The following is a 22692-nucleotide window of genomic DNA, read 5'->3' as shown; positions in this document are numbered from 1 at the left end:
GGCGCATCATTTCAGGGCTGGGCTGAGCCCGGTGGGTTATGTCGCCCTGTGGACTCTGAGCTCTAGCTGTGGCCAAGGGCGGTTCGGAAAATGCAGGAAAGGCCCACTTAGGGAGCCACAGAGACTGTGCTGTCGGAGGAGCCCTACAGCCTTCCCACCCCCACTTCTGCAGCGATTCGAACACTCGGCCAAACTTCGGCGCAAGATCACCACCTACGTGTCCTTCCCCCTGGAGCTGGACATGACCCCCTTCATGGCCTCCAGGTTCGTCCTCCGTGTCTGTGGTCGGGTGGGCGTGGCACCAGGTCCCTGATGAGGCCCTAGTGGGCCCTGATGTCACTTCGTCCGTGACACCTCACTGTCCTGATCTCACCCCAGGACCGTCCCTGTGTGAGGGAGGCTGTCCTCCTACCAGCTGGCTCAGGGCAGCATTTCAGGCGTTTCAGCCACAGGCACTGAGATTGGATACAAATCAACACAGTGGTTTTGTGGTTGTAGGTTTCATTTATCTTGTTTTGGAGTCTTTGTATCAGGGACTGCTTGAAATTTACCCTTGCAAAAATAGGAGGACGCTTCCTGGTAGGAGGGCTGCCTTAGTGAATAATAACCACAGGCGGGGCGGCTTAAAGCAACAGAGGCCTGAGTCCAGTGCTGGCGGGGCCTCAGGACGATCTGGGGAGGCTGCCTGCCCGCCCGCCTGGGGGTTGGCAGGGAGACGTGGGTCTGGGCCGGCTCTGAGCCTCGATCTCGGCAGTCCACTTCCCAGCCTGGGCCTCGGTTTCCCCACCGTAACTCGGGGGTCATCTCTGCCTGAGATGGAGCTGTTGGGAGAAGCGGACCCGTGGAAGCCGCACCAGCACGGCGTCCGGTGTCGCGCGTCCCCGGTGCCCACGATACCATGTGAACCGCGGGTTGTTAGTGAACTGTTTTAATCGAGCCTGAGTTTGCGCCGTTTGTTACAGCAAAGAGAACAGGATGAACGGACAGTACCAGCAGCCGGTGGACAGTCTCAGTAACGATAACAAGTGAGTGGCAGCTCGAGCGCGAGTGGGGCCGGGGGCTTCGCGGGAGGCCCACCTGCGTCTCCCAGGAGGTGCTGCATGTGAGGGGCAGCGGCCGGGCTTGCTTGCTCTTGGCCACTGGCCTGCTTCCTGTAGTGTTGCCACCGACCCTCTGTTGGGGAGGGACCTCCCCACCCCACCCCACCCCCCCAGCCGCATCGCGGTGAGGCCCCTCTCCCCGTCCCTCCTGTTGGTGGTGGCGGGGAGGGTAGAACAGCAACAGCGCCTCCCAGGCGGGCCCGTTCTCCTCTCCCCTGTGCTGCTGTCGCCTGTCAGCATTTGCTCCTGGGCGGCTACCTGGCGGGGACAGTGGTCCCTGGTGGGGACAGGGTCGTGACCTCCGTCTCCCGCCACCGTCCCCAAACCAGGTACTCCTTGTTTGCGGTGGTCAACCACCAGGGGACCCTGGAGAGTGGCCACTACACCAGCTTCATCCGGCAGCACAAGGACCAGTGGTTCAAGTGTGACGATGCCATCATCACCAAGGCTGGCATTGCAGACGTGCTGGACAGTGAGGGGTGCGTCCCGTGGGGCCCCGGGGCCGCGTCGCCCCTCTGCGCCTCGTTCGCTCCTTCCTGCTCATCGTTGCCCCCCTCGGTCTCCAGACCATCCGCGGGGCTCCTGCCCCACCCCAGCTGCCCTGAGCTCCAGCAGGCGTCTGGGCTTGGAGCCGCGAGCAGTGGGGCAGCCCTGAGAGGCTCTGTGGTGGCCGTGAGGAGGCCGGGCGGGTGGGCTGGGGCAGGGACCCGGGGCCAGCGTCCTTTTGAGAGGGACCGTGTACAGGGCCGGGGGGCGGCCACAGCCAGGGCCCAGCAGGTGGACGGAGGCCGGGCTGGTCTTGGACTGGGGGCCCTGCCGCCTCCCTGCCGTCTCTTCTCTGCGGTGACAGGCTGAGCGCGGCTGTCCTCGTCAGGGTGGTTTTGCTCCGACGCCTCGGGAGGTGGAAGTAAGCGTGCTCTGTCCTCTCTCCTCCTCAGGTACCTGCTCTTCTATCACAAACAGTTCCTGGAGTACGAGTAGCCGTCGGCGCACCGGCAAGTCCCCCGAAGTCATCCGGGTGCCCGGGGTCACGCTGTGTGGACACTTGGCAAGAGGTGGGCTGGGGGGGGGGGGGCAGAGGAGACGTGCGCCGGAGTGTCTCCTGTGTCCCCCGCGAGCCGGGGCAGGCGCAGCCCCCGCGCCAGCCGTTCCACGCTGGGGCCCAGAAAGCAGGAGGTGGAGGAGATGCAGGCCTCGCGGGTCTTTCTCTTGGTGAGTTTGGTGTCCGTGCGCAGCGCGGACTCGGGCGTGAGCCCCGGAGCCTGTGGAGCTGAAGACCCTGTGGGGCCTCCGAGCACGTCTGTCCTGCATGTGGAAGCAGATCCCCGTTTTCTAGAGATAGGCGTTTGCGTATCTTCCCCCTTTCTCTCTCTTTCCACGATGGTGAATCTCTTAAACGTAATGATGGTAACGTGAATGAATTATTGAGTTCAGGCTGAAATTTAGATCGTTTTCCTTTTATCCTGGAGAGTGGATCTTGCTTTTTCATCGGTGCTGTTTTTGTTGCCCCCCCGCCCACCCCCCCGCAGGCACCTTGGACCTGGCCAGAGCTGCCTGGCTCAGTGGAGGAGAATCAGGCTGCGCTGGGAACGGTGTCTGTCGTATTAATCTTTTAGTACCTGAAGCGTTTCCAGTGGTTTCACTGTTTCCCTCCCGTGTTTCCTTCCTGGCCACCTGTCCCGCGAGCTCTCCTGGTCGCTGCTGGGCGGCGGGTGTGTCGGATGATGCGGCGGCCTCCAGGGGGGCTGCATCCTGGCTCTGGGTGCCTCTGCCTTGCGTTCCGGTAGCTTCTGTTGCCGCAGGACAGACGGCCGGGACTGAGCTGGTGGGAGGGGCTGACGGGGGAGGTGCAGCATCATTGTTCCTTGTGAGCCGCCTCGCACACATCTGTCTGTTCACACCCAAACCTAGATTGCCCGTCTCTGAGAGATTCCAGCCCAGAGACGGGGGGCGAGCCAGTGTCCCCTGAACATGAGGCTTCTTTCCTGCAGAGGAACACGTTCACCTGCGGCAGGGTCAGCGGACTCTCCGCAGAGGGCCAGGTAGTAGATGTTTCTGACTTTGTGGGCCCTGTGGTCTCTGCTGCAGGTCACGTGGATGAGCGTAGCTGTGTTCCAGTAGAACTTTACATGATCACGGAAAGTTGAATTTCATATGCTTTAGCCACGTCACAAAATTTCAGCCGTTTTCACTGTTTAAAAACGTGTGATAGCGGGCTTCCGTGGTGGCGCAGTGGTTGAGAGTCCGCCTGCCGATGCAGGGGACACGGGTTCGTGCCTCGGTCCGGGAAGATCCCACATGCTGCGGAGCGGCTGCGCCCGTGAGCCATGGCCGCTGAGCCTGCGCGTCCGGAGCCTGTGCTCCGCAACGGGAGAGGCCACAACAGCGAGAGGCCCGCATACCGCCAAAAAAAAAAAAAAAAAAAAAGTGTGACGGGTTCTCAGCCGACAGACCATGAACCAGGTTCAGCTCGTCGGCTGCTCGGGTCTGGGCGCGGCGTGGCTCCTGCCCCCCCCCCCCCGTGGAAGGTGCTGGGGTCCTGCGGCGGGGGCGTCGTACCTGGCAGAGTCCTCAGCGACACAGCTCAGGCGCCTGCCCCGCGTGGCCCGACTGCTCTGAGGGCCCTGGAGCCCTGGGCCTTCATGCAGAGTGGCGACAGAGGAGATGGTACTGGCCGCGGGGTTCTGGCAGGTCGCCTGTGGTCTGGTGAGCCCTGCGGCCCTCCCCTGCCGCCCACTCACGTCCAGGGCTCAGCTGCTCCAAGGATGGGAAGATTCAGGAGACAGTGAGGCCGTTTCTCTTTTCTGGGTGTTCTTTTGAATTTTTATGTCGAAGTTAACCCTCTGTTCCCTCTGGCCTGGTGTTCTGAGCACTTATCTTTCTGCTGCTGAGATTCCCCTGTGGCTGGAAGAACTACCTGGGGGGCGCGGTGAGGCTCCGGCTGCCTGCACGCGCGCCTGCCCCCCGTCCCGCGCGCTGAGGTCCTGCTTTGACGTCACCTCATCAGGAACAAAGAACTGCGTGATGGGTTGGGGAATTTATTTTCTTTCAGCTCCCGATGCAGCTACTAAATACGGGAAAATGGTTTCCTGTTTCAAACCACCACCCGTGTTGATGTCCAGACCGCTGAGGAATCCCTGGGCGACCCTTCCTCCCCGGCTAGTGTGTTTAAAGTGACTTGTGTTTGTGAGACGTTGGCTGCCGTGTCAGCGCTTTACAGTGAGACAGTGGGCTCTCCCTGGGTGTCCTGAGCGGGAGGCTGGGCCCGGGCCCTCTCCAGGCCGCCTCGGGCCTCCCGTCGGCGCCAGAACGTCCAGGACGCTCCTGCTGCATCACGTACACTCGTGCCGTTGTAGTTCTGCTCGGTGTGGATGCTTTCGTCGTATAAAATTGCCGTTCTTTTGACAATTCAAGTGACTTGTTTCGTCGTTTACTATAACTTTGAAAACAGAAATCGTAAGAACGAGATTCCAATGATTGTGCTGTGGATTTTATTACCGGGATGTTTCCGCGTCCCTTTCACCTGTCGTTTTGAGGGACTGTTTGGCTCTTCTCTCTAATGGCTTGTAGTCTTTTCCTGTGTCGTAATAAAGCTACATTTTATTCTGAAAACTGGCCCGTCTTCCCTTACTAGCACGCGAGTCCCGTCTGTGACACCAGCCCCTTCTCGGTTTGTTCCAGCCCAGACCTGCCCTGGGCCGGGAAGTCCATGCCCCCTGCGTCCCCTCCTCCCGGGGGCAGGATGGTGACAAATCTGGGACTCAGGACACCGTGGGCTGTCAGACTTTGACGAACTTAAAAGCCACCCGAGGGGCTTCTTTAAACGCAGGAACCCCTGCTGGAGTTTGATTACAGGACCTGGGATGCGGTGCCGCGATACGGGTGTGCGGCTCCCCGGGCGCTGAGAAGGCGGAGGGTGCGGTCGGAGAGCAGCCCCCGTCCTGGTCAGTGCGGTTCCAACTCTGCCCACCCCCCGGTCCACCCTTCATTTCTGAAGCGTGCTGTTTTTGGATGCCTCTGTCACACATTCCTTCACTTCACGTACGCGGAAACTTCAGGAAGTACCAGCGAGTGCCCCTGGGTTCCAGAGCAGCCGTCCTGCCCGGGGGTCTCTCCACATGCAGGAGGACCATTGCTGCGTGCCTGCAGGCAGCTCCCCCGGGGCTCCGAGGCCTTCCCAGCAGAGTTCTCCAGGCCTGGGAGGAAGACACGCGGTGGGGCTCTTGATATAAAGCTGTGGAGCCCACCCAACCCTAACCCCTCCACCCCAGGACCCGCGGAGCCCGCCCAGCCCCAACCCCTCCACCCCAGGACCCGCGGAGCCCGCCCAGCCCCAACCCCTCCACCCCAGGACCCGTGGAGCCCGCCCAGCCCCAACCCCTCCACCCCAGGACCCGTGGAGCCCGCCCAGCCCCAACCCCTCCACCCCAGGACCCGCGGAGCCCGCCCAGCCCCAACCCCTCCACCCCAGGACCCGCGGAGCCCGCCCAGCCCCAACCCCTCCACCCTAGGACCCGCGGAGCCCGCCCAGCCCCAACCCCTCCACCCCAGGACCCGCGGAGCCCGCCCAGCCCCAACCCCTCCACCCCAGGACCCGCGGAGCCCGCCCAGCCCCAACCCCTCCACCCCAGGACCCGCGGAGCCCGCCCAGCCCTAACCCCTCCACCCCAGGACCCGCGGAGCCCGCCCAGCCCTAACCCTCCACCCCAGGACCCGCACGCTCCGGTCGCAGGCCCTGGTTGAAAGCGTTAAGCTGTCCTGGCAGACAGACTCGTGCCTGCGTCTCAGTGGGCAGCCACGTGCACACAAGGCCCCTGCTCTGTGTCCCGTGGGGCTGGCGGAGCGTCGTTGCGGGGGGTGGTGCCGACAGGCAGGGCAGGCAGATCCGCGTCCAGGAGACGGGTTCGATCCCGTGAGGACGCGTCTCTGGCCTCCGTGTAGTGAGCCTGCCGGCAGGTGGCCAGCTGCTCCTGGGCCTCGGTGCCGGTCCAATCGCCAAGTGGGCGCCCGGCAGGGCCAGCTGGTGAGCCAGGGTCAGGGCCTGACATCGAGCCTGTTGAGACAGCTCCGTCCCCATCTCGATGGCCCCTTTGTTCATGGAGTGGGGCGGGGGTTCTCAGCGAGCCGTCTGCTCCCACAACTGGCCGTTTTGTCCACCTGGCGGTGAGTGCCCTCTGTTGGGCTTCTCCTTGGTGAGCACAGTCTGTGCCCGTTTGGAGAGGTCTGTCCCCAACCGGATCTTCTGTCGCCAGTCCTTAAATTCCGTTGCTTCCAAATCTTTGACCGTCCAGCCGAGCTGAACTTTGAAGACAAAGTTACAGTAAACGATGGTCCTCGGGTCCCTGGTCACAAGGGTACTTGCCGTTGTGCAGCGGGCGTGATTGTGCACGTCCCACTCTTGCTGTACTTTGTGCGCAAGTGTCCGTCGCTGCACACCCAGAGGTGGGCCAAGCGGTCGACAGCACTCACTGTGTTCAGGGCACTCGTGCCACGCAGTCACCGATGTCCGTGGTTAGGTGCTCGGCCCGCGTAGCGGAGGCTCTTTCTGCGGAGGACCAGCGCCCACGGAGGAGGACAGGTTTGACGTGCTTGGAAGGTCTGTGCTGGTGTCCTCTGGTCCCTGCTGGAGGCTTGTGACACGTCCTCATTCGCCGCAGATGTTGAGTTACTAGGTCTCTCGTATCCTCAGGCTCAGTGGTTGTGCAGCATTTTCGAACTCGTTCGGGTCCCTCTTTAACTGGGAGCCACATGCTGCCTGTGTAGACGGATGGAATTAACACACCCAAAATGGTCTGTGCTGCCTCTCAACCCAGCAGGGCTGCTGTTCTCGGGAGGGTGTGGGAGATGCAGTGCCCTGGCTTCTTGCTTCAGAGCACGGAATCCACAGGAATGCCATTGAGTTGGGGACCCCTGAGTTTGGGGCGCATTATTTCTTGTGATGGATTGATTGATTTTAATTTTTTAAAATTATCTTTATTTTTTAACTTTTATTGGAGTACAGTTAATGTACAATGTTGTTTTCGTTTCAGGGGTACAGCAAAGGGAATCAGTTACACACGTGCATGTATCCACTCCTGTTTAGATTCTTTTCCTACATAGCTCATTACAGAGTACTGAGTAGAGTTCCCTGTGCTCTACGGCAGGTCCTTATTAGTTATGTTTTATATATAGTAGTGTGTATGTGTCAATCCCAGTCTCCCAGTTTATTATCCCCCTCCTTTCCCCCTGGTAACTATAAGTTTGTTTTTACCTCTGTTTTGTAAATAAGTTCATTTGTACCATTTTTACTCTTAATCTTGTGGCTTATTTAGTTCACTGTTATTAAATTGCTCATCAGATCCAGTCAGCGACACGTCACCACCGTGGTGCATGGGAGTGATGTTCTATGCAGCACGCGATGGTCTGCGTGTCTGGACGCAGCAGCAGAAGCAGGGTCGGTGTAGCCCTGAGGCTCCATCGGGAGCAGTACGGTGGGGCTTCTGCTCCGGGGAGGGAGGGGTGGGGGAGGGCAAGCGGGACGGGACCCCAGGGGAGGAAACATTGAGCGACAGGGGCGTCTACTGCCGAGGAAGGGCAGGAAGGCGTGCAGCTGCCAGGGAGCAGCCCCTCCCTGAGAGCGTGACCCCACGGGGCCAGGTGAAGCCATTGGGGCCCGGGGGTGATCACAGCAACGACAGAACCCAGCCAGCTCAGCCTGTGACTCGGCCCCTCACTGACGGCCTGGAGGAGAAAGGCCGGCCAATTCCAGGCATAAAAACTTGGTATGTCAGTCTCTGCCGTCCCACGCAGGTCTGGCGTTTGGTAAAAAAAAAAAAAAAAATCACAAGACACACAAAACAGCAAGTAGAAACACTCACTGCCAAGAGACAGAGCAATAGAACCGGACTCAGGATGATCTGAATGTCGGAACCGGCAGGCGGAGATTCTGGATAACTAGGGTTAATGTGTCGACGGCTCTCAGGGAAAGTGTGTGGAACAGACGGGAGCCTTCAGCGGGATGGGGGTTGTGTGAGGAGGGGCCCCGTGGATGGAGGTGCTGGGAGCCAAGATCGTGGTGACAGGAAGGATGGCCCTGACAGGCCCGTCCGTGACCTCACAGCTGAGGGAAGAGGCATTGGGGCCACCCAAACTGGAACAAAGAGAAGAATGGGGGGAAACCGAAAGAATAGGGCACCTGGGATGTGGGGCGGTACCAAACAGTTTGAAGGGATAATGGCCAGTAATTTTATCATGAAAAACATCAAGCTACAGAACCCCAAGCTGGATAAATAACAAAACAGACCTACCCACCACAGGAAACTCCGGGACACGCCACACTGAAACCTTTAAAAAGTAAGATAAAGAAAGATTTGAAGGCACACGTTGCAAAGAAACAAAGGTAGGAATCACAGCAGCTGTCTTGTCAGAAACTGTGGGAGCCGGAGAGAGTAGGGCGATGTCTCTGAGATGCTGGAAAGAAAAAGCTGGCAGCCCAGAGTCTTCCCAGAAAAATCTCTCAGAAATGGAAAGGCTTTGGAAGCAGACAGAATTCATCATCCGCAGGCTCGCACAAGAGGTGCTGAAGGAGGCTCTTCAGACAGAAGTGAGAGATACCAGACAGACCTAGGTGCACACCCAGAAAATGAGGATTGTTAGACGTGAAGGTAGATCTGCAAAGCATTGTGTTTGTTATTTTTAATCATTCTATACGCTACTGAGTTTCTAAAGCAAAAACAGTAGCGACGGATCGTGGGCTTCCAGGACAGCAGCACCGAAGACGGGGCAGGAGTGAGGCGATGCTGTTCGCAGACAGCTCTTCAGAAAACCGTAGAGAGACACAAAAGAGGCCAGTGTCCAGAGAAACAGTAGATTGTGGTTGCCAGGGGGTGGGAAAGGGGGAGATGCTGGCCAAAGGGCACAGACTCCCAGGGGTGAGACTGACACGTCCTGATACTGTGTCCTGTGCTTGAGAGTTGCAGAGAGAGGAGATCTTACATGTTCTCACCACACAGGTGATGGTGGGCTGGAGTGGAGGGGTTCCTGATGCCACGTGGGGAGCGTATTACAATGTACAGATGCATCACCTGGCAACTCACAAAGTTACGTGTCATTTATGTCTCAGTAAAGCTGGAGGTAAAGGCCCGAGCTGCGGTGCAGCAGGGCGGGGAGGGTGAGCTGTGGTGCCCGGTCTGAGCCGCATCGGCGGAGCCCAGTCCGACCCGCCGCCTCCCCTGGCGCTGGCTGCTTGGGCACAAGCGCGGCAGGGCTGGGTGAGCGCTGAGTCGTCGCCGAGAGTCTCTGCCATCTGGTCCTTTTCAGAGGAGCTTGCTGAGCCCTGGGCAGGGTGCACAGGGCGGATTCGGGGCTGGCGTCGTGGGGGCTGTGGCAGGTGGCGGGAATCAGTGTATTTTGGAAGTAGGACCAGCAGAACACAATGTGGATAAAATGGATGGTATTTAGAGTTTCAGATTTTCTTTGCAGCAGAGGATCCTGGTCTTTAAAAAAAAAACAAAACAGGGCTTCCCTGGTGGCGCAGTGGTTGAGAGTCCGCCTGCCGATGCAGGGGACGTGGGTTCGTGCCCCGGTCCGGGAAGATCCCACATGCCGCGGAGCGGCTGGGCCCGTGAGCCGTGGCCGCTGGGCCTGCGCGTCCGGAGCCTGTGCTCCGCAGCGGGAGAGGCCACAACAGTGAGAGGCCCACGTACTGCAAAAAAAAAAAAAAAACCAAAACCTGCCACGTCAACTTACACTAAAGACCAATTGAAAAACTGACAAAAAAAAAAAACCCAGAGGTTATTTTTGTGGAAAGCCGTAGTCAGGCACACATTTCCCTGTGTTTTCGGCAGCCTTCACCCCCCCACGGTCCAGAAGCGTCCCCCAGGGCCCCTGGGGCTCAGATGAGCAGAATTTGAAAACAGCTGGAGGAGTCTGCACACGTTTCGGACGAGGCTTTGCATCCCAAGCGCTTCTGTGCAGCTCAGAGATGTGCTGGGACGTCGCCAGGGTCTGGCAGGCAGCTACCCCAGGTACAGGGTCCGTGCTGCCAAGAGATGCTGCCGTGGGCTTGGTGACCGGTGGACACGGCACCAAGATGTCCCCATTGCCGCCTCGGGCCCACTGAACACCGGGTCAGACGCTTGTCTCCGGCGGGTGCTTGTGAGAAGCTAACTTGGCTTCAGACCGCGTTGAAGCGAGACTGGACTTGGGAGGACCTGTGCTCTGGGCTGAATGTGTGCCCCCAGATTCATGGGTTGAGGTCCTAACCCCGAGAACCTTTAAGCATGACCCTATCTGGAGATTTGCAGACATGATCAAGTGAAAATGAGGTCATTAGGGCGACCAGTGTCCTTATAAAAAGGGAAGATTTGGACAGACAGACACGCATCAAGGGAAGACGGCCATCTGCAGCCCTGGGGGCGAGGCCGGGGCAGTTCTCCCGTCACGGCCGCAGCAGGACCAGCCCTGTGACACCTGGGTGGGCTCCGGCCTCCAGACGGGGGACAGGAGGTTGCGGTGTTGATGCCGCACAGCGTGTGGGGCTTTGTCCAGCAGCCTGCGAAGGTGACAGGGCCCGCTAGCCAGTGGATGAAGGAAAGATGGAGCCTCAGGCTTCTTGTGTACACCTCCCAGAGTGTGTTGTGTGAACCTTTGGTGGTTCCGGATGAATGATTTGCATAATCTTGTGTTTATCTGTGTAGCTGCTGCTTATAGCAGTTACGTATTTTCAGGCTTAAATGCTCCTAACATATAGGTTTCACTGCAAATACAGGTATAAAATATATGTAGTATCAAAAATTTGTGCATGTGGGACTTCCCTGGCGGTCCAGTGGCCAAGACTGCGCTTCCATTGCAGGGGGTGCGGGTTCGATCCCTGGTCAGGGAGCTAAGATCCCACAAGCCGCGTGGTGTAGCCAAGAAAACAAATTGTGAAAGTTCAGATACAGTGTTACTGGTCAGAATCGGAAAAATGTAGCGTGTAGGTCTGGAAGGAAAGGTCGGCTGATGTAAAGAAAAATACTAAACAGTAGCAGGTTGGTGTCCAAATGAGAGCACTCCTGAGGATGCAGGGACGTGGTCCTGGGCTCTGAGAGCAGCCTGACGCCTGGGCTCAGCCCACCTGCCCTCTGTCCGCCCCGCGCCCCGTGACACACGTGGGAGCAGCGCATGCGTGCACACATGTGACTGTACATGCGCACGCACAGTCACACTGCTTCACGCCTTTCTGAGGAGACACGGGAGGAAATTGGTTTTCTGAGATCGACGCAGGTGGGCCCAGCCCTGATGGTGGGCCCAGCCCTGATGGTGGGCCCAGCCCTGATGGTGGGCCCAACCCTGATGGTGGGCCCAGCCCTGATGGTGGGCCCAGCCCTGATGGTGGCCCCCCATCAGCCGGCTGCTTTCTCCTCTTAGGCGACAGGGGACAGCAGAGCCTGCTTCTCGGTCCACACACCCGCTCAGATCCTTGGAAAGCAGGCCTGGAGCCCAGGGGCAGCGGGAGAGGTGGGATGGGGCAGTCGCCACGGGGAGACGCGACCCAGACCAGCCGCAGTGAGGAGTGGGCAGTGCGGGAGGTTTTATTTCTGCCAAGGGTCCCCGGGGCTGGGTCCAGCAGGCGTGGGTGCTTTTACTGCAGGTGCGTGTAGGTGCCGGTGACCTACAGTGGAGACCTGGGGTCAATACGGTGGCCCTGGCCCTTCTGCCAGCTGTTCCTCCACTCCCCTCCCCCTTCCCTGTCCTTTCCCCTTGCTCTATTCCTCTCTCCCCAGTCTCCCCCACCGTCATTTCTCTCTCCCATCACCATTCCCCCAGCCCCCCCAGGTTCATGTGGCCAGGCCTCCTTCTTGGGCGGGCGTGCACACGACCTCAATGCCGCAGAGGCCACCGTTCGGGGCGCGCACGCAGGGCTGTCCGGCTGCGCTCTGGCCGTGGCGCGCCCACCTCCCGGCACGCTCAGGCTCCCTGCACTCCGCGAAGCAGAAGCTGCACGTCTCCGTCGGCTCGGGCGTTGCCCCTGCAGCGCTGCCCGCTTCCATCCAGTGATCTGCTGAGGGGGAGAGGGCGTTGGCCTCGGCCTGGACCCCTCCTCCCCCACCCTGCACCCCCAGGGGACCACCTCTGGTGTTAGCCGCCCTGTCCTGGCAAGTGGGGCAAGCCCCAGGGCCCAACACCCACCCTTCCTCAGGGCCCTGTCTCTTCTTGCCTTGATGTTTGACCTGATTTCACCAGGACAGATAGGAAACTGTAGGAACTGGCGCCAGGCTGCTCCCCGGGAGGACCGGCAACCGCTCTCCACTTAGAAACGGGGGCAGAGCCAGGACAGAGGGATGTCCAGGACCCCACTGCGTGCTCACCCTTGGAGGACTTGGCCCGCGTCCGACATGGCCCTGGGGGTGGCTGGCAGGAGACCTGGTCCCCCCTCCTCTTCAGGAAACAGGCCACGGCCAGCAGGAAGCAGCAGATTACGGCGCAGAGGCAGAGCCCCAGCGTGCTGTAGACCAGGGCCAGCTGGTCGGCGCTCAGCTTTAGCCCTGGGGGGGCTGCAAGACAGCGGGGGACCCGGAGTCAGGAGGGGCCCCTCCCTGAAGCACCCCCCCCCGGCCAGCAGCCCCTCGTCCTCGCTTCCTCCCCGTGAGCCCCAAACAAGCCATGCGGTCACCCCCACGCCCCCTCGGAGGGCCGGGGACCCCGGAGCTGCACGCCCTTTGTCGTTCTGTCTCGCTGTGGGGTGTAGCTTGGGACAGTACCAGAGGTGGACGGGCGAGCAGGTGGACAGTTGTCCAGGGAGGGTGTTGGACCAGGGAGTACGTGCTTGGAGAGAGACGGTGGTGTTGCTCCTGAGCCTGAGGGGCAGGTGTACACCAGGGGGCGCTGGCCCCGCTCAGGGCCCCGAGACAAAGCCCTGCCCTCGATATCTGTCCCGGGCCCTGGGATCGGGCGCCCCCAGCCCGGGAGGAAGGGCTGCTGGCCGCCTGCTGGCCTTGCTGCACGCAACACTTTCTCTAGTGTGTCCCTGACCCTCGCGCTTCTGTGAAGGAGGGGCGCTCGCCCTCTTTACAGGTTGCGGTGTAGTCCACGTGCTGCCAGGCTCACGGCCGTGAAGATGGGGGGGTGGTTAGTGTGTTCTCAGGCTTGTGCAGCTGCTGCCTGCGCACCTGAAGTGTGTCCGGCACCGCATGACGCCCCCCGTCCGCCCCGGGCCCCGGCCACCACCACGCTGTCTCTGTCGCCTGTCCTGGACACTTCATACCGATGGAACTGTGCAGCACGGGACCTTCACGTCTGGCCTCTCGGCGTGTTTCCAAGGCTCAGGCGTGTGGCACGTGTGTTGGGTCTGAGTAGCGTTCCACTGTGTGGATGCACCACACCTTGTTTGTCCACGACGAGCAGGCATTTCGGTTGTTTCCACCCTTTGGCGGCTGTGAAGGCTTGCGTGCGGGTTTCCGTGTGCACGTGTGTGTGCAGCTCTCGTGGACGCGTCCCACGAGCGTAGTTGCCGGGTCAGGTGGCGCCTCCTTGCTGAGCTGTTTGAGGATCCTGCAGGCTGTTCCCGCTGTGGCCACACCGCCTTACAGTCTGTATTTCAGATGACAAAACTGAGCCTCAGATCTGGTCACAGTTGCAGAGCTGCACCTGGGGGCAGGTCTGATGGGCTCCACGCCGGGGCTCCAGGCCGGCCGCGCACAGATGGCAAGGTGGACACTGTCCCTCTTCCTTACGCAGCCTCCTTAGGGGCAGAATTTTATGAAGTGACAGCTGGCTGGTGCTACCCTGACGTTCACAGAGCTCTGGGTGGGCTGTTGGCGCCACCCCCGGCCGGCGACGTCCGTGTGTCCCAGCTCCCGGGCCCCCATCTGCTCACCGGCTCCTGTGCGTCCCTGGGATAAAATAAAGCCGTCGGCCTGGCCGGATTAGCGGAGGAGAGGCTGGCAGCCTTCGCGTGGGAGGTGAAATTCCCAGCTACCAGACGCTGCTAAGTACACAGTGCAGTGCTGGGTGGATTTCAGGTGTTTTCAGCTGAACTCTAACTACCTCGAGGCTGGCTGCTGGCATTTGGAGACGGTCCTCGATTCCTGCCCTTCAAGTCGGGCTGGGCCGGGCCCCCCTGCACCCAGCAGTGCGCAGTACAGGGGACGCAGGGCCTGGCCGGTGCCATGACGAGGCCTGGCAGCCTCTGCTCTGCTCTCCCGGGCGCCCTGAGCCACCACGTGAGGAGGGTGATTTGGGGCTTCCTGAGGGAAACGGAACCAGTTCCTGCCTGGTGACCCGCTCGTAGAGCGTGCTTCGCAGAGGCCCTGGATCTGGAGGAGAGGTGCAGTTAAAACTGCGGAAGATGTCACCTTCCGCCTCTGTCCCAGGCTGGCGACACAGGCACATCTGGGTGGGGTGGTCTCCTCTGAGGGCCACGTGCAACCACCTGCCAACACGGACACGCCCTTTCAGGCTTGTGGACTCACTGCCTTCACTTCTAGGCACGTGGATGCAGGCATTTGCTGGGCTTTGTTTACAGTGAGAGCCGGAGACCAGCTCCCTGGTGGGTCCTGAGATGGGCTGAGCCTCAGGGGCAGGAAGTGAACAGGGAGAGAGAGGTGGGCGCTCGGGATTCTCCCTGGTGTGAAATGTGCTTAGACGAGAGCATGTGGGAACCGACAAACCCAGGCCGCAGCAGGTGTTGCTCCTGGGGAGAGACTTTCCCCAAACCTGGCTTTTTAATACCTTCTTTCTTCCGTCGCGTTCCCCGTGTGTCGTCCGTTCGCGGGAACGGCAAGGAGCATGCTGGCTGCCTCGCTTGTTAAAGCCTAGTCAGAGGCTGGCCAGGTGCGGGGACGGGGTCCCCAGCCACTGCTGTGCTTCCTCTGCTCTGTTCAGTCAGCAGCTGTTCCGGTGTGCAAGCTCGGTCGCTGACCTCTGTCGGCCCTCAGTGACCTGGCCCCGGAGCGGAGCGACCTCGCCCAGTGCCTCCCTGTCTGCTGACCCCGGTGGGTGCAGGGGCTTCAGTCGGGAATGGATGTGAGCTCTGTCCTTGTCAGAGAGCCAGGCCTGCGGCGCAGTTCTGAGCACTGCCACCAGGGGGCACCGCGGATGGTTTATTTCCAAGCGGGTTTTCCATTAGATTTGTTCCGTGCTTGTACTGTTTTCAGAGTCAATCTCGCCTGGAAACAGGATTTCCCCGACTGCTGCTGCTGGGCTGGAGCTCGGGCTGGCCGGGCGGGCAGTGCTGTGACCTGTCCTGAGGGGCCTTGGTGTAGCCGGAGCAGGGCAGGTTTTGAGCCTGGGCCCTGCGGCCACCCTTGCTCACGGTCAGGCCTGTCTCCTGGTGAAACGGGGTGGACGCTCCGGCCTCCGCGCTGTTGGTAGCAGCTCGACCCAGTGGAACGTTCCGCCAGCATCCCCACGGCCCCAGCCCAGCGAGCAGGCAGGTCAGGGGAGGGGTGAGGTGGGCTCCAGAGGCTTTCTGCCCCCCTCCCCTGGCCTCAGCCCTGGGGATGAAGAGGGGGCCTGGGGCAGCCACCACGGTGACATCTCTTGCAGCCGTCGGGGGCGGATGGGGGGTGGCGTGTGTGGGGAGAAAACACTCCTCACCCTGAGATGAAAAGCCAGAGACGAGACCAACCCCCAGGCCGCCGTGCAGGATGTGCTCCCAAGGCGGGCATCGCCCTCCCACAAGGGGTCTGGTAACCTGCACGTGGGACCTTATGACCTGATCTGGGGAAAAAGCCTTTGCAGATGTAATCAAGTTAAGGATTGGGAGCATCAAGGCCCAGGGTCGCTGAGGCCCTGCGAGAGCCCTGTGAGGGGCTGCCTGTCCCCAGTGGGGACAGGGAGATACAGAGTCTGGAGACGTCCCAGGTCACCCATGCTCACGCCACCTGGAGCTCTGAACCCGGGACCCAGGAGGCCCTTGAATAGGACCTGGGGGCTCCGTGGGCTCGGATAAGAAAAGCAAACCTTAATTTTCACTAAAGCTTAGCCTTTGCTCCCACTGTTTGTAGCAGTTGCAGCCCCAGTGGTCCTAGCAGTGGCTGTACCCTGTCCACAGAGAATCCGTGTGTTTCCGCTCCCAGCCCCTCCCAGCACCTGCACATGCTGTGCCCTCTGCCTGGAACACCTTTCTCCACGTCGTCTCTTAGATGTATGCTTTCCTTTTAAATGAGCAGTTACTACGTGCTGATCCTGACACTCAGTGCAGCAACCCCGTGAAGGCAGGTGATCTCAGTCTTACGGAAACACTTAACCTCAGAGAGGTTAAGTGACTTGCTCAAGGTCACACAGTTGGTGGGAGATGGAACCAGGGGTCTGGCCCCCAGTCTGCCTTGAGGGCCTCTCCTCGGGGAAACCTTCTCGCCCCATTGCACCCTGGCTGGGGGATGTCGCCACGCACTGAGGTTACTCAGTCATTTGTCTTGTCTCTCCCATCAGACTGTAACTTCCATGGGGTCAGCGACAGGGTCTGCCTGACTCTTGCACCCGTCCCCCCAGGCACAGCTGAGCCCTCCACAGTTACCGTCAAATGAAGGAACGGCCATTCCGAGAGACGTGGAGGGACCAAGGGTGGGGGCTGGCAGGGCGGGGAGTGAGTGGGGGGACAGGTCAGCCCCGCTGCCACGGGCAGTGTTCTGCACGCCCTGCCCTTAACACCCAGGGTGTGGGCCCGGCACTTCTGTTCACAGTCCCCACCAAACCCAGCTCTCGCCCCACCTGCACGCAGGTATCAGGACACAGCGGGACACACGTAAGCCCCAGACCTCCAGAGGGACACGCGGCAGGGGGCAGGTATGGCGAGGCGTCACCCAGCCCTCCGAGGCTTGGGAGGCCGCACCATGGAATGACTGGGACAGCGGTCAGGTCAGACGTGGTCACGCTGACCCCACTGGCTCCTGGAATGTCTGTCCACACTTCCTGGGGGATTCGTACCTGGAGGGTCCACCCCAGGCCCTCTGGGGAGGGGCCTTGGCTGGTGGTCACAGACAGGAAGGGCTAACGGTGTCACACTGGCAAGAGGTCCCCCTAAGTGGGCGACGGCACCACAGAACACTGCTCTGGGGATTGGCTCTTGCAGAGCAGACAAACTTTGGGACCCGCAGGCCGGGCCCGAGTCCCCGCTCAGCTGTGCACTGACTCTCCAGGTTTTGAGACTCAATTTCTCTGTCTGTAAAGGGGAATCTGTGGCATCGGAGGTGGACGGGGTTCTGGGTTTGGCTGGAAGAGTCAAATACGTCACTGCAGGGAAGGCGCAGGGGTCACCAGACCTTGGAGAGCAGCCCCCTTTGTGGTCCCGTTCGTCACCCCCTCCACCCGTATCCACGCCCTCTGTGTGTGAATCTGCATTTCCTCTCACAAGAGGCTGTGCTGGATAAAAACAGGCCACAAACCCCCCACAGCTACAAATCCTTCGCCTCTCCTCCAGCCGAGAGTGGGGTCTGTCTCCCCCACCTTGAATCTGGCTGGCTTTGCATCTGGAGGGATAGGATGCAGCAGATGATGGGTGCCAGCTCTTGGCTGAGAGGTTCAGAGGCCCGTGTGTCACCTCTGATGCTGCTGCCCATCCGCTGGTCCCAGGGGAGGATGAGAGACTCAGGAGCAGAGCCCCTCCAGCTGACTCCAGCCAAGCCCTACGCTATGAGGAATAACACGCCATGGAATCTGGGGGCTGTTTGTTACGTGGCAGCAGCTTACTGACAGGAGAGCAGAGCAGAATAAGAGACAACAGTCTAACCGAGAAGAACCAGGCTGGGCACTTCGTTATCAGGACACATGAAGCCTGTTCTCATGGAAGTGACGTCATGAGGAAAGTCACAGAAAAGGAGGAAAACCAGCCAGCACCTGGCAGACCAAGAGCACCATAAATATCAAGTGTTTGCGGGTCCACATCCCCACCCAAGCCCCGTCCTCTCTGACGCCACAGAGCAGAGTAGCTGAGCCAAGAGGTATTTTCTGGGAGGATTAATTAGGTCATTTCCAGTGCTCGGCACTTAGTAAGTGCCTAGTTCAAGGGACCCCTCTCACATATCTAAGGAGGCCCATCTCCACCGTGAGCTTTTTTGATAGTACTTTTCTTTCTCATTCTTGGGAAGTCTCCATTGCCTCTAAATGGAGTGGGGGTCTTGCTCACAGGTTAGCTGTGCTATCCACTCGCTGCCCTGTGTTCTGAGAATTCATTCAGCCACCATTATGAGACTCCCAACTGTCAGGTCTTTTTTCTTCTTTTGCTTCCTTCTTGCCCACAGACTTCTGTAAACTTTGCTTAATTTTTTTTTTCTATCCTGTGATGATCCCCCCACCCCCCCTGGTTTCTGGCCATTTGCCTGCACTGGACTTCCTGCTTTGCAGCCTCTCCTTATTGAGGCCTGATGCCTGCCTTCCACCCACTCTGACCCTTGGACACCGTGCAGGCCAACCTTAGATGGCTTACCTGGACCCACATCCGAGCCTCTGTGCTCTGGTCCCTGGTACCTCCCTAGGTTGTCTGCCCGGGTCGAGGCCTCTCCGGTCCGCTGTCTCCTGACCTCTGGTGGGAGGTTCACTTGACTCCTGAACTTGTTCTCACAGAAGTGTGTGCATTGCTTGGGGTGACGTCCACAGATGGAGGCACAGCTGATACAGTCCCCCAGGAGCTGGTCATAGTACTTGCCTTGCTCTTTGCGGCAGCTGAGTGACTCTGGGAGACAGAGATGCATGATGCTGCTGGGTGACAGACACAGGCAGAAACTGGGGGTCTGGCCTCAAAGGGTATCAAAGTTAAAAAAAAATCCTAGTGCAGTTCCCCAAAAGCAATTCCAGAGTAATCCAAGTCCTCTTCCAGTATGCAAATGTAAGACTATACGTTGTCCTCTAAGTACTGTTTTAGCTGCATCACACACATTTTGACATGTAGTATTTTTTCTGTACCTAGTTTAGAATGTTCTTATTTTTCACTATTATTTCTCCTTTGACCTATAATTTAAAAGAGTATTTTTTAGTACTAACTGTATAAGGGTTTTCTAGTTATCTTTTAAGTTATTACATTGTCACATAACTTCTTTACTTGGGTTTTTCAAACCTCATAAGGGAGAAACATATTTCATATAAACATAAGGAATGGAGAACAAAGCCAGAATCTGCCTTAGCAAGTTGGGGAAGGGGATTGGAAGGAAGGTGAGAAAGCTCAGATTAATAGTGTTTTTTCTGTCTTAATAATAAATGAGAATTTCGGGAGCTTAACCAGGCATCAGTGCCAAGGGGCAGAAGCCAAGCAAACTGAAGCCCATTCACACTTGCTGGAGAGAGCAGTTTTGAGTGCCACACAGAAACGTATACTTTCACAGGGTAGGTTTCCCTTGTCTCTAAGGTTCATTCATATGAAAATGTGACTCGCATGCAGGTTTTCAGAGCGCATTTTGGAGGCAGCACAAGACAGAGGCCAAGAACCCAGACCTTGAAGCCACGCGGGCTTGGGGAAGCTCTGGTCCGCCGCTTCACGTGGTGGGCTTGGCCCCTCCATACCTCGGTCTCCTGTTTTCCAGGAGAGGAATGGTTATAACAATGGTGATCTCTTACGGTTGTTACGGGGATTTGAAGTCCCCGGCACAGTGCCTGACACATAATGAATAATGCTCAGGGTTTAAATAGAATATTCACTTGTGCCTCTGCGATGCAAACACGCCAACGCGTACATCCTTCCCAGAGTAGAAGACAAAACCAGGAAGGCCTGCATTTGGGACCTCAGGGGAGACTCGGGTGATCCTGTCAGGACCAGTGACCACCCCTTGCCCTTACTCTGCTGTGGCCCCTGGACCCTCCTGACCCCGACACTCACAAGGTGGAGTTAGCCTGATGGCAGCAGTGTTCCCGGGCTTGCCGTGACCTCCTCTCGTCCTTGGGAACCCCCATGTGGCTGTGCAGGTGACAGAGCTCCTCAGACCACCAGCCCTCACTGCCTGACCTCACAGCCTCCCCTCTGGGCCTCGATATTCCCTGTTGTATTTTCCCGCCTCCACGCCTTTGTCCACGCTGGTCCCTCCAGGGGTGCCGTCCCCCCATCTGACTTCTGCATCTGTGGACTCTTAACAATCCATCGCAGGGGGCGCTTCCTACCAGGAAACTTCCTCGCTCCCCAACCCATCAGCCGGACGTGGTCTCTCCCAGCTGTGGCGTTTTACGGTAGTTCACCTTTTTACCATGAAGTGGAGTCATTTCTCCCACTAGATAGTAACCTCCTTGAAGGGTCTGTCAGATTCCTCTTTCCAGGGGTTTGTGGGTCAGCACTGAATGTCCACCTCATTAATGGATATTGGCTCAGAGCCATGGTGTTGCAGACTCAGAAAGTTGTTGTTCAAATCCTAACTCTTCCACTATTGTGCTGTGTGATCTTGGGCAAGTCACTCAGCCTCTCTGAGCCCCACTCAGCCAGTATTTATGAAGCACTTACTATGTGTCAGGCACTGTGCTAGGCTTAAGAAAGGAATTGAGCTCTCAGTCGGGTGGTTGAGACACATGAACACACAGGAAAGAACGTGTGGTATAAGCTGTGATAAGTTCCATCAGGGAAAGAACAAGTTATGAAACAGCAAGCAAAAGACAATTAGAGAAAACTGGATATGGCCTGAGTGCAGATGATATTAAGGAATTATTGCTGGGGGTGATAAAATATGGAGGTTATATTTTAAAGGCCCTTATGTTTTAGGGATTCGTGATCCAGTATTTACACATAAAATAATACGAGTTCTTGGACTGGCTTTAAAATACACAAGTAAAAAAATTGGAGACTGACATTTCTAAAGCTGCTGATGGGTAGACAGGTTTATCATGCTGTCCTCTCTCTCTGTCATAATTTCTATAATAAAAAGTTTCAGAAGAAAGAGCAGAGAATGATGAAGGAGGGCCCACTTTCCATCCGGCAGTCAGAGGGGACCTCTTGATTTGGGGCTGAGACCTGAAGGCCGGGTAGGAGGGAGCCCAGGGGAGAAGGTGGGGAAATGCATCCCTGTGCAAAGGCCCTGAGGCAGGAAGGAACAGAGCATGCTTGGGAAGCTGCAAGGGGGGTAGGAGGGTCGAAAGGTAGAAGGTGCCACACTGTCCGTCTCCGTCCACCCCTCCTCAGGCCCCAAGTGCAGCCCAGGGGGACCTCCGGGGGCAGGAGGGGCATCCAGCCCAGGCTCGGGCCCCAGAACTCACTGCAGAAGGCCGCACAGGTGCGTGGATTCTGATTGCTGCAGATGGTTTTGCAGGAGACACAGGTGTTCAGCAGCGGGTCCCAGTACTGCTCTTCGGGGCAGGGCTGCATGGCCACCCCCAGCCGCAGGTCCTGTGGGGCTGAGAGGCAGGGAACGTGAGGGCAGCTGGCACCACTGGAGGCCGGAGCCCAGGTGGCCTCTCCCGCTCACGTTCCCTAGGGGGAACAGACAGGGTTGGTTTCTGCCCCAGTTATACATGCTGGGCAATCCGGGGCTGACACCCTGAGCCTCAGTTTCCCGTCTGGGGCACGGCAGTTCTGAGGCCCCTCTGGCATCAGTGGAGCCCTGCTCGGCCCTGTTCTCCACCCTCATGAACGTGCACACGCCTCCTGCCACGGGGTCTTTGCACGTGCTGGTCCCTTTGCACCCCATGCTCTTCATGCTTCACGACTGGTCATTTCCTCCTGACCCCTCAGATCTCTGTTGCAACTTCGTTTTTTCAGGGAAGCCTTTCTGACACTCTCCCACCCCGGATTGGGACTTGTTCCTTCTTCTGCACTTGTCACTGTTGTCACTTGACTTTCGTGATGCAGTTATTTGATAGTGTCTCCCCATTAACTGGGAGCATCACGCAGGCATAGATGCTGATTGATTTGTTTGCTGCTGGGTCCTCAGAACCTAGATAGTGCCCAGGACATAGTAGGTGCTCATTAAATGAATGAATTAGAAAAGCAGACCTAGCCAGTGCCTAGCAAACAGCAAGCACTCAATAAATGTCCGTTTCCTTCCCTTGCTCTTTTGCTGAGATGTGAGACACACACAATGACAAATCTCAACAGTACAGCTTGACAAGTCTTTGCACGTGTACACGCCTGTGTCACGACCACCGCGTCAAGGTGGTGAACATTTCTTGCTCCCTGATGACTCCCACGGGCCCCTCCCACCCAACATCCACCCCCAGAGGTGACTTCTGTTCTGAGTTGAACGCCACAGGGCCAGAGGCTGCTGCTACTGCCTGTTCCTGAACTTTCATTGTCTGGATTCTTTGGCTCTGCAAGGTATCTGGGACTCATTCCAGATGGTTGTGTGTTGCTGAGTCTTCTGTAATTTTCTGCCTCATTTCATGGCATTTTCCTCCCCAACAACTTCTTTTAAACATTTTTTGAGGCACTTGTTTATTCTTTAATGGGAGTCCACTGAGGAAAGACCAGCGGCTCCCCCTCGACCTGGCAGCTTAACCACCTGGGTTTATCCTCCTTCCCTCTTGGAACCAAACTGAAAGGGCAGGAAAGGATAGTTGTCCTCGAAGGTGGAATGGAAGAAGTGACTGCAGCAGGGGACAGGCGTCAGCAACGTTTTGGAAGACGGAAGGCAGAGGGCCTGGGGTGACAGGCTTCAGTTGAAGATCTCTCTCGGTTGAAGCTCACGGGGAGGAAGCGGAATTGCGTCACTGAATGCTAGGA

General features: G+C 58.2%; 2 protein-coding genes across 6 annotated transcripts in view; one reads left to right on the top strand and one right to left on the bottom strand.

Annotated features, from left to right (window-relative positions):
- Positions 1–4709, top strand: part of USP22 (ubiquitin specific peptidase 22) — a 34789-nt gene extending 30080 nt beyond the window's left edge. For all 4 annotated transcript variants that reach the window (XM_030861113.2, XM_060290359.2, XM_060290358.1 and 1 more), the window contains 4 exons: positions 173–264; positions 963–1025; positions 1430–1579; positions 2039–4709. In XM_030861113.2, coding sequence (XP_030716973.1) covers positions 173–264; positions 963–1025; positions 1430–1579; positions 2039–2081 — 348 coding nt within the window. In that variant the 3' untranslated portion in view covers positions 2082–4709. The remainder of the gene's footprint in view (positions 1–172; positions 265–962; positions 1026–1429; positions 1580–2038) is intronic.
- Positions 4710–11899: 7190 nt separating this feature from the next.
- TNFRSF13B (TNF receptor superfamily member 13B) overlaps positions 11900–22692 on the bottom strand; it is a 29135-nt gene continuing 18342 nt past the window's right edge. For both annotated transcript variants that reach the window (XM_060291056.1, XM_030861129.2), the window contains exons 2-5: positions 21231–21368; positions 18490–18735; positions 12431–12616; positions 11900–12123 (exon numbers count right to left, since the gene is read on the bottom strand). In XM_060291056.1, the coding sequence (XP_060147039.1) occupies positions 11900–12123; positions 12431–12616; positions 18490–18735; positions 21231–21368 (794 nt within the window). The remainder of the gene's footprint in view (positions 12124–12430; positions 12617–18489; positions 18736–21230; positions 21369–22692) is intronic.

Source organism: Globicephala melas, chromosome 20 (assembly GCF_963455315.2).
Source record: "Globicephala melas chromosome 20, mGloMel1.2, whole genome shotgun sequence".
Classification (NCBI taxonomy): Eukaryota; Metazoa; Chordata; class Mammalia; order Artiodactyla; family Delphinidae; genus Globicephala; species Globicephala melas.
This window is presented reverse-complemented; position numbering and strand designations above follow the sequence as displayed.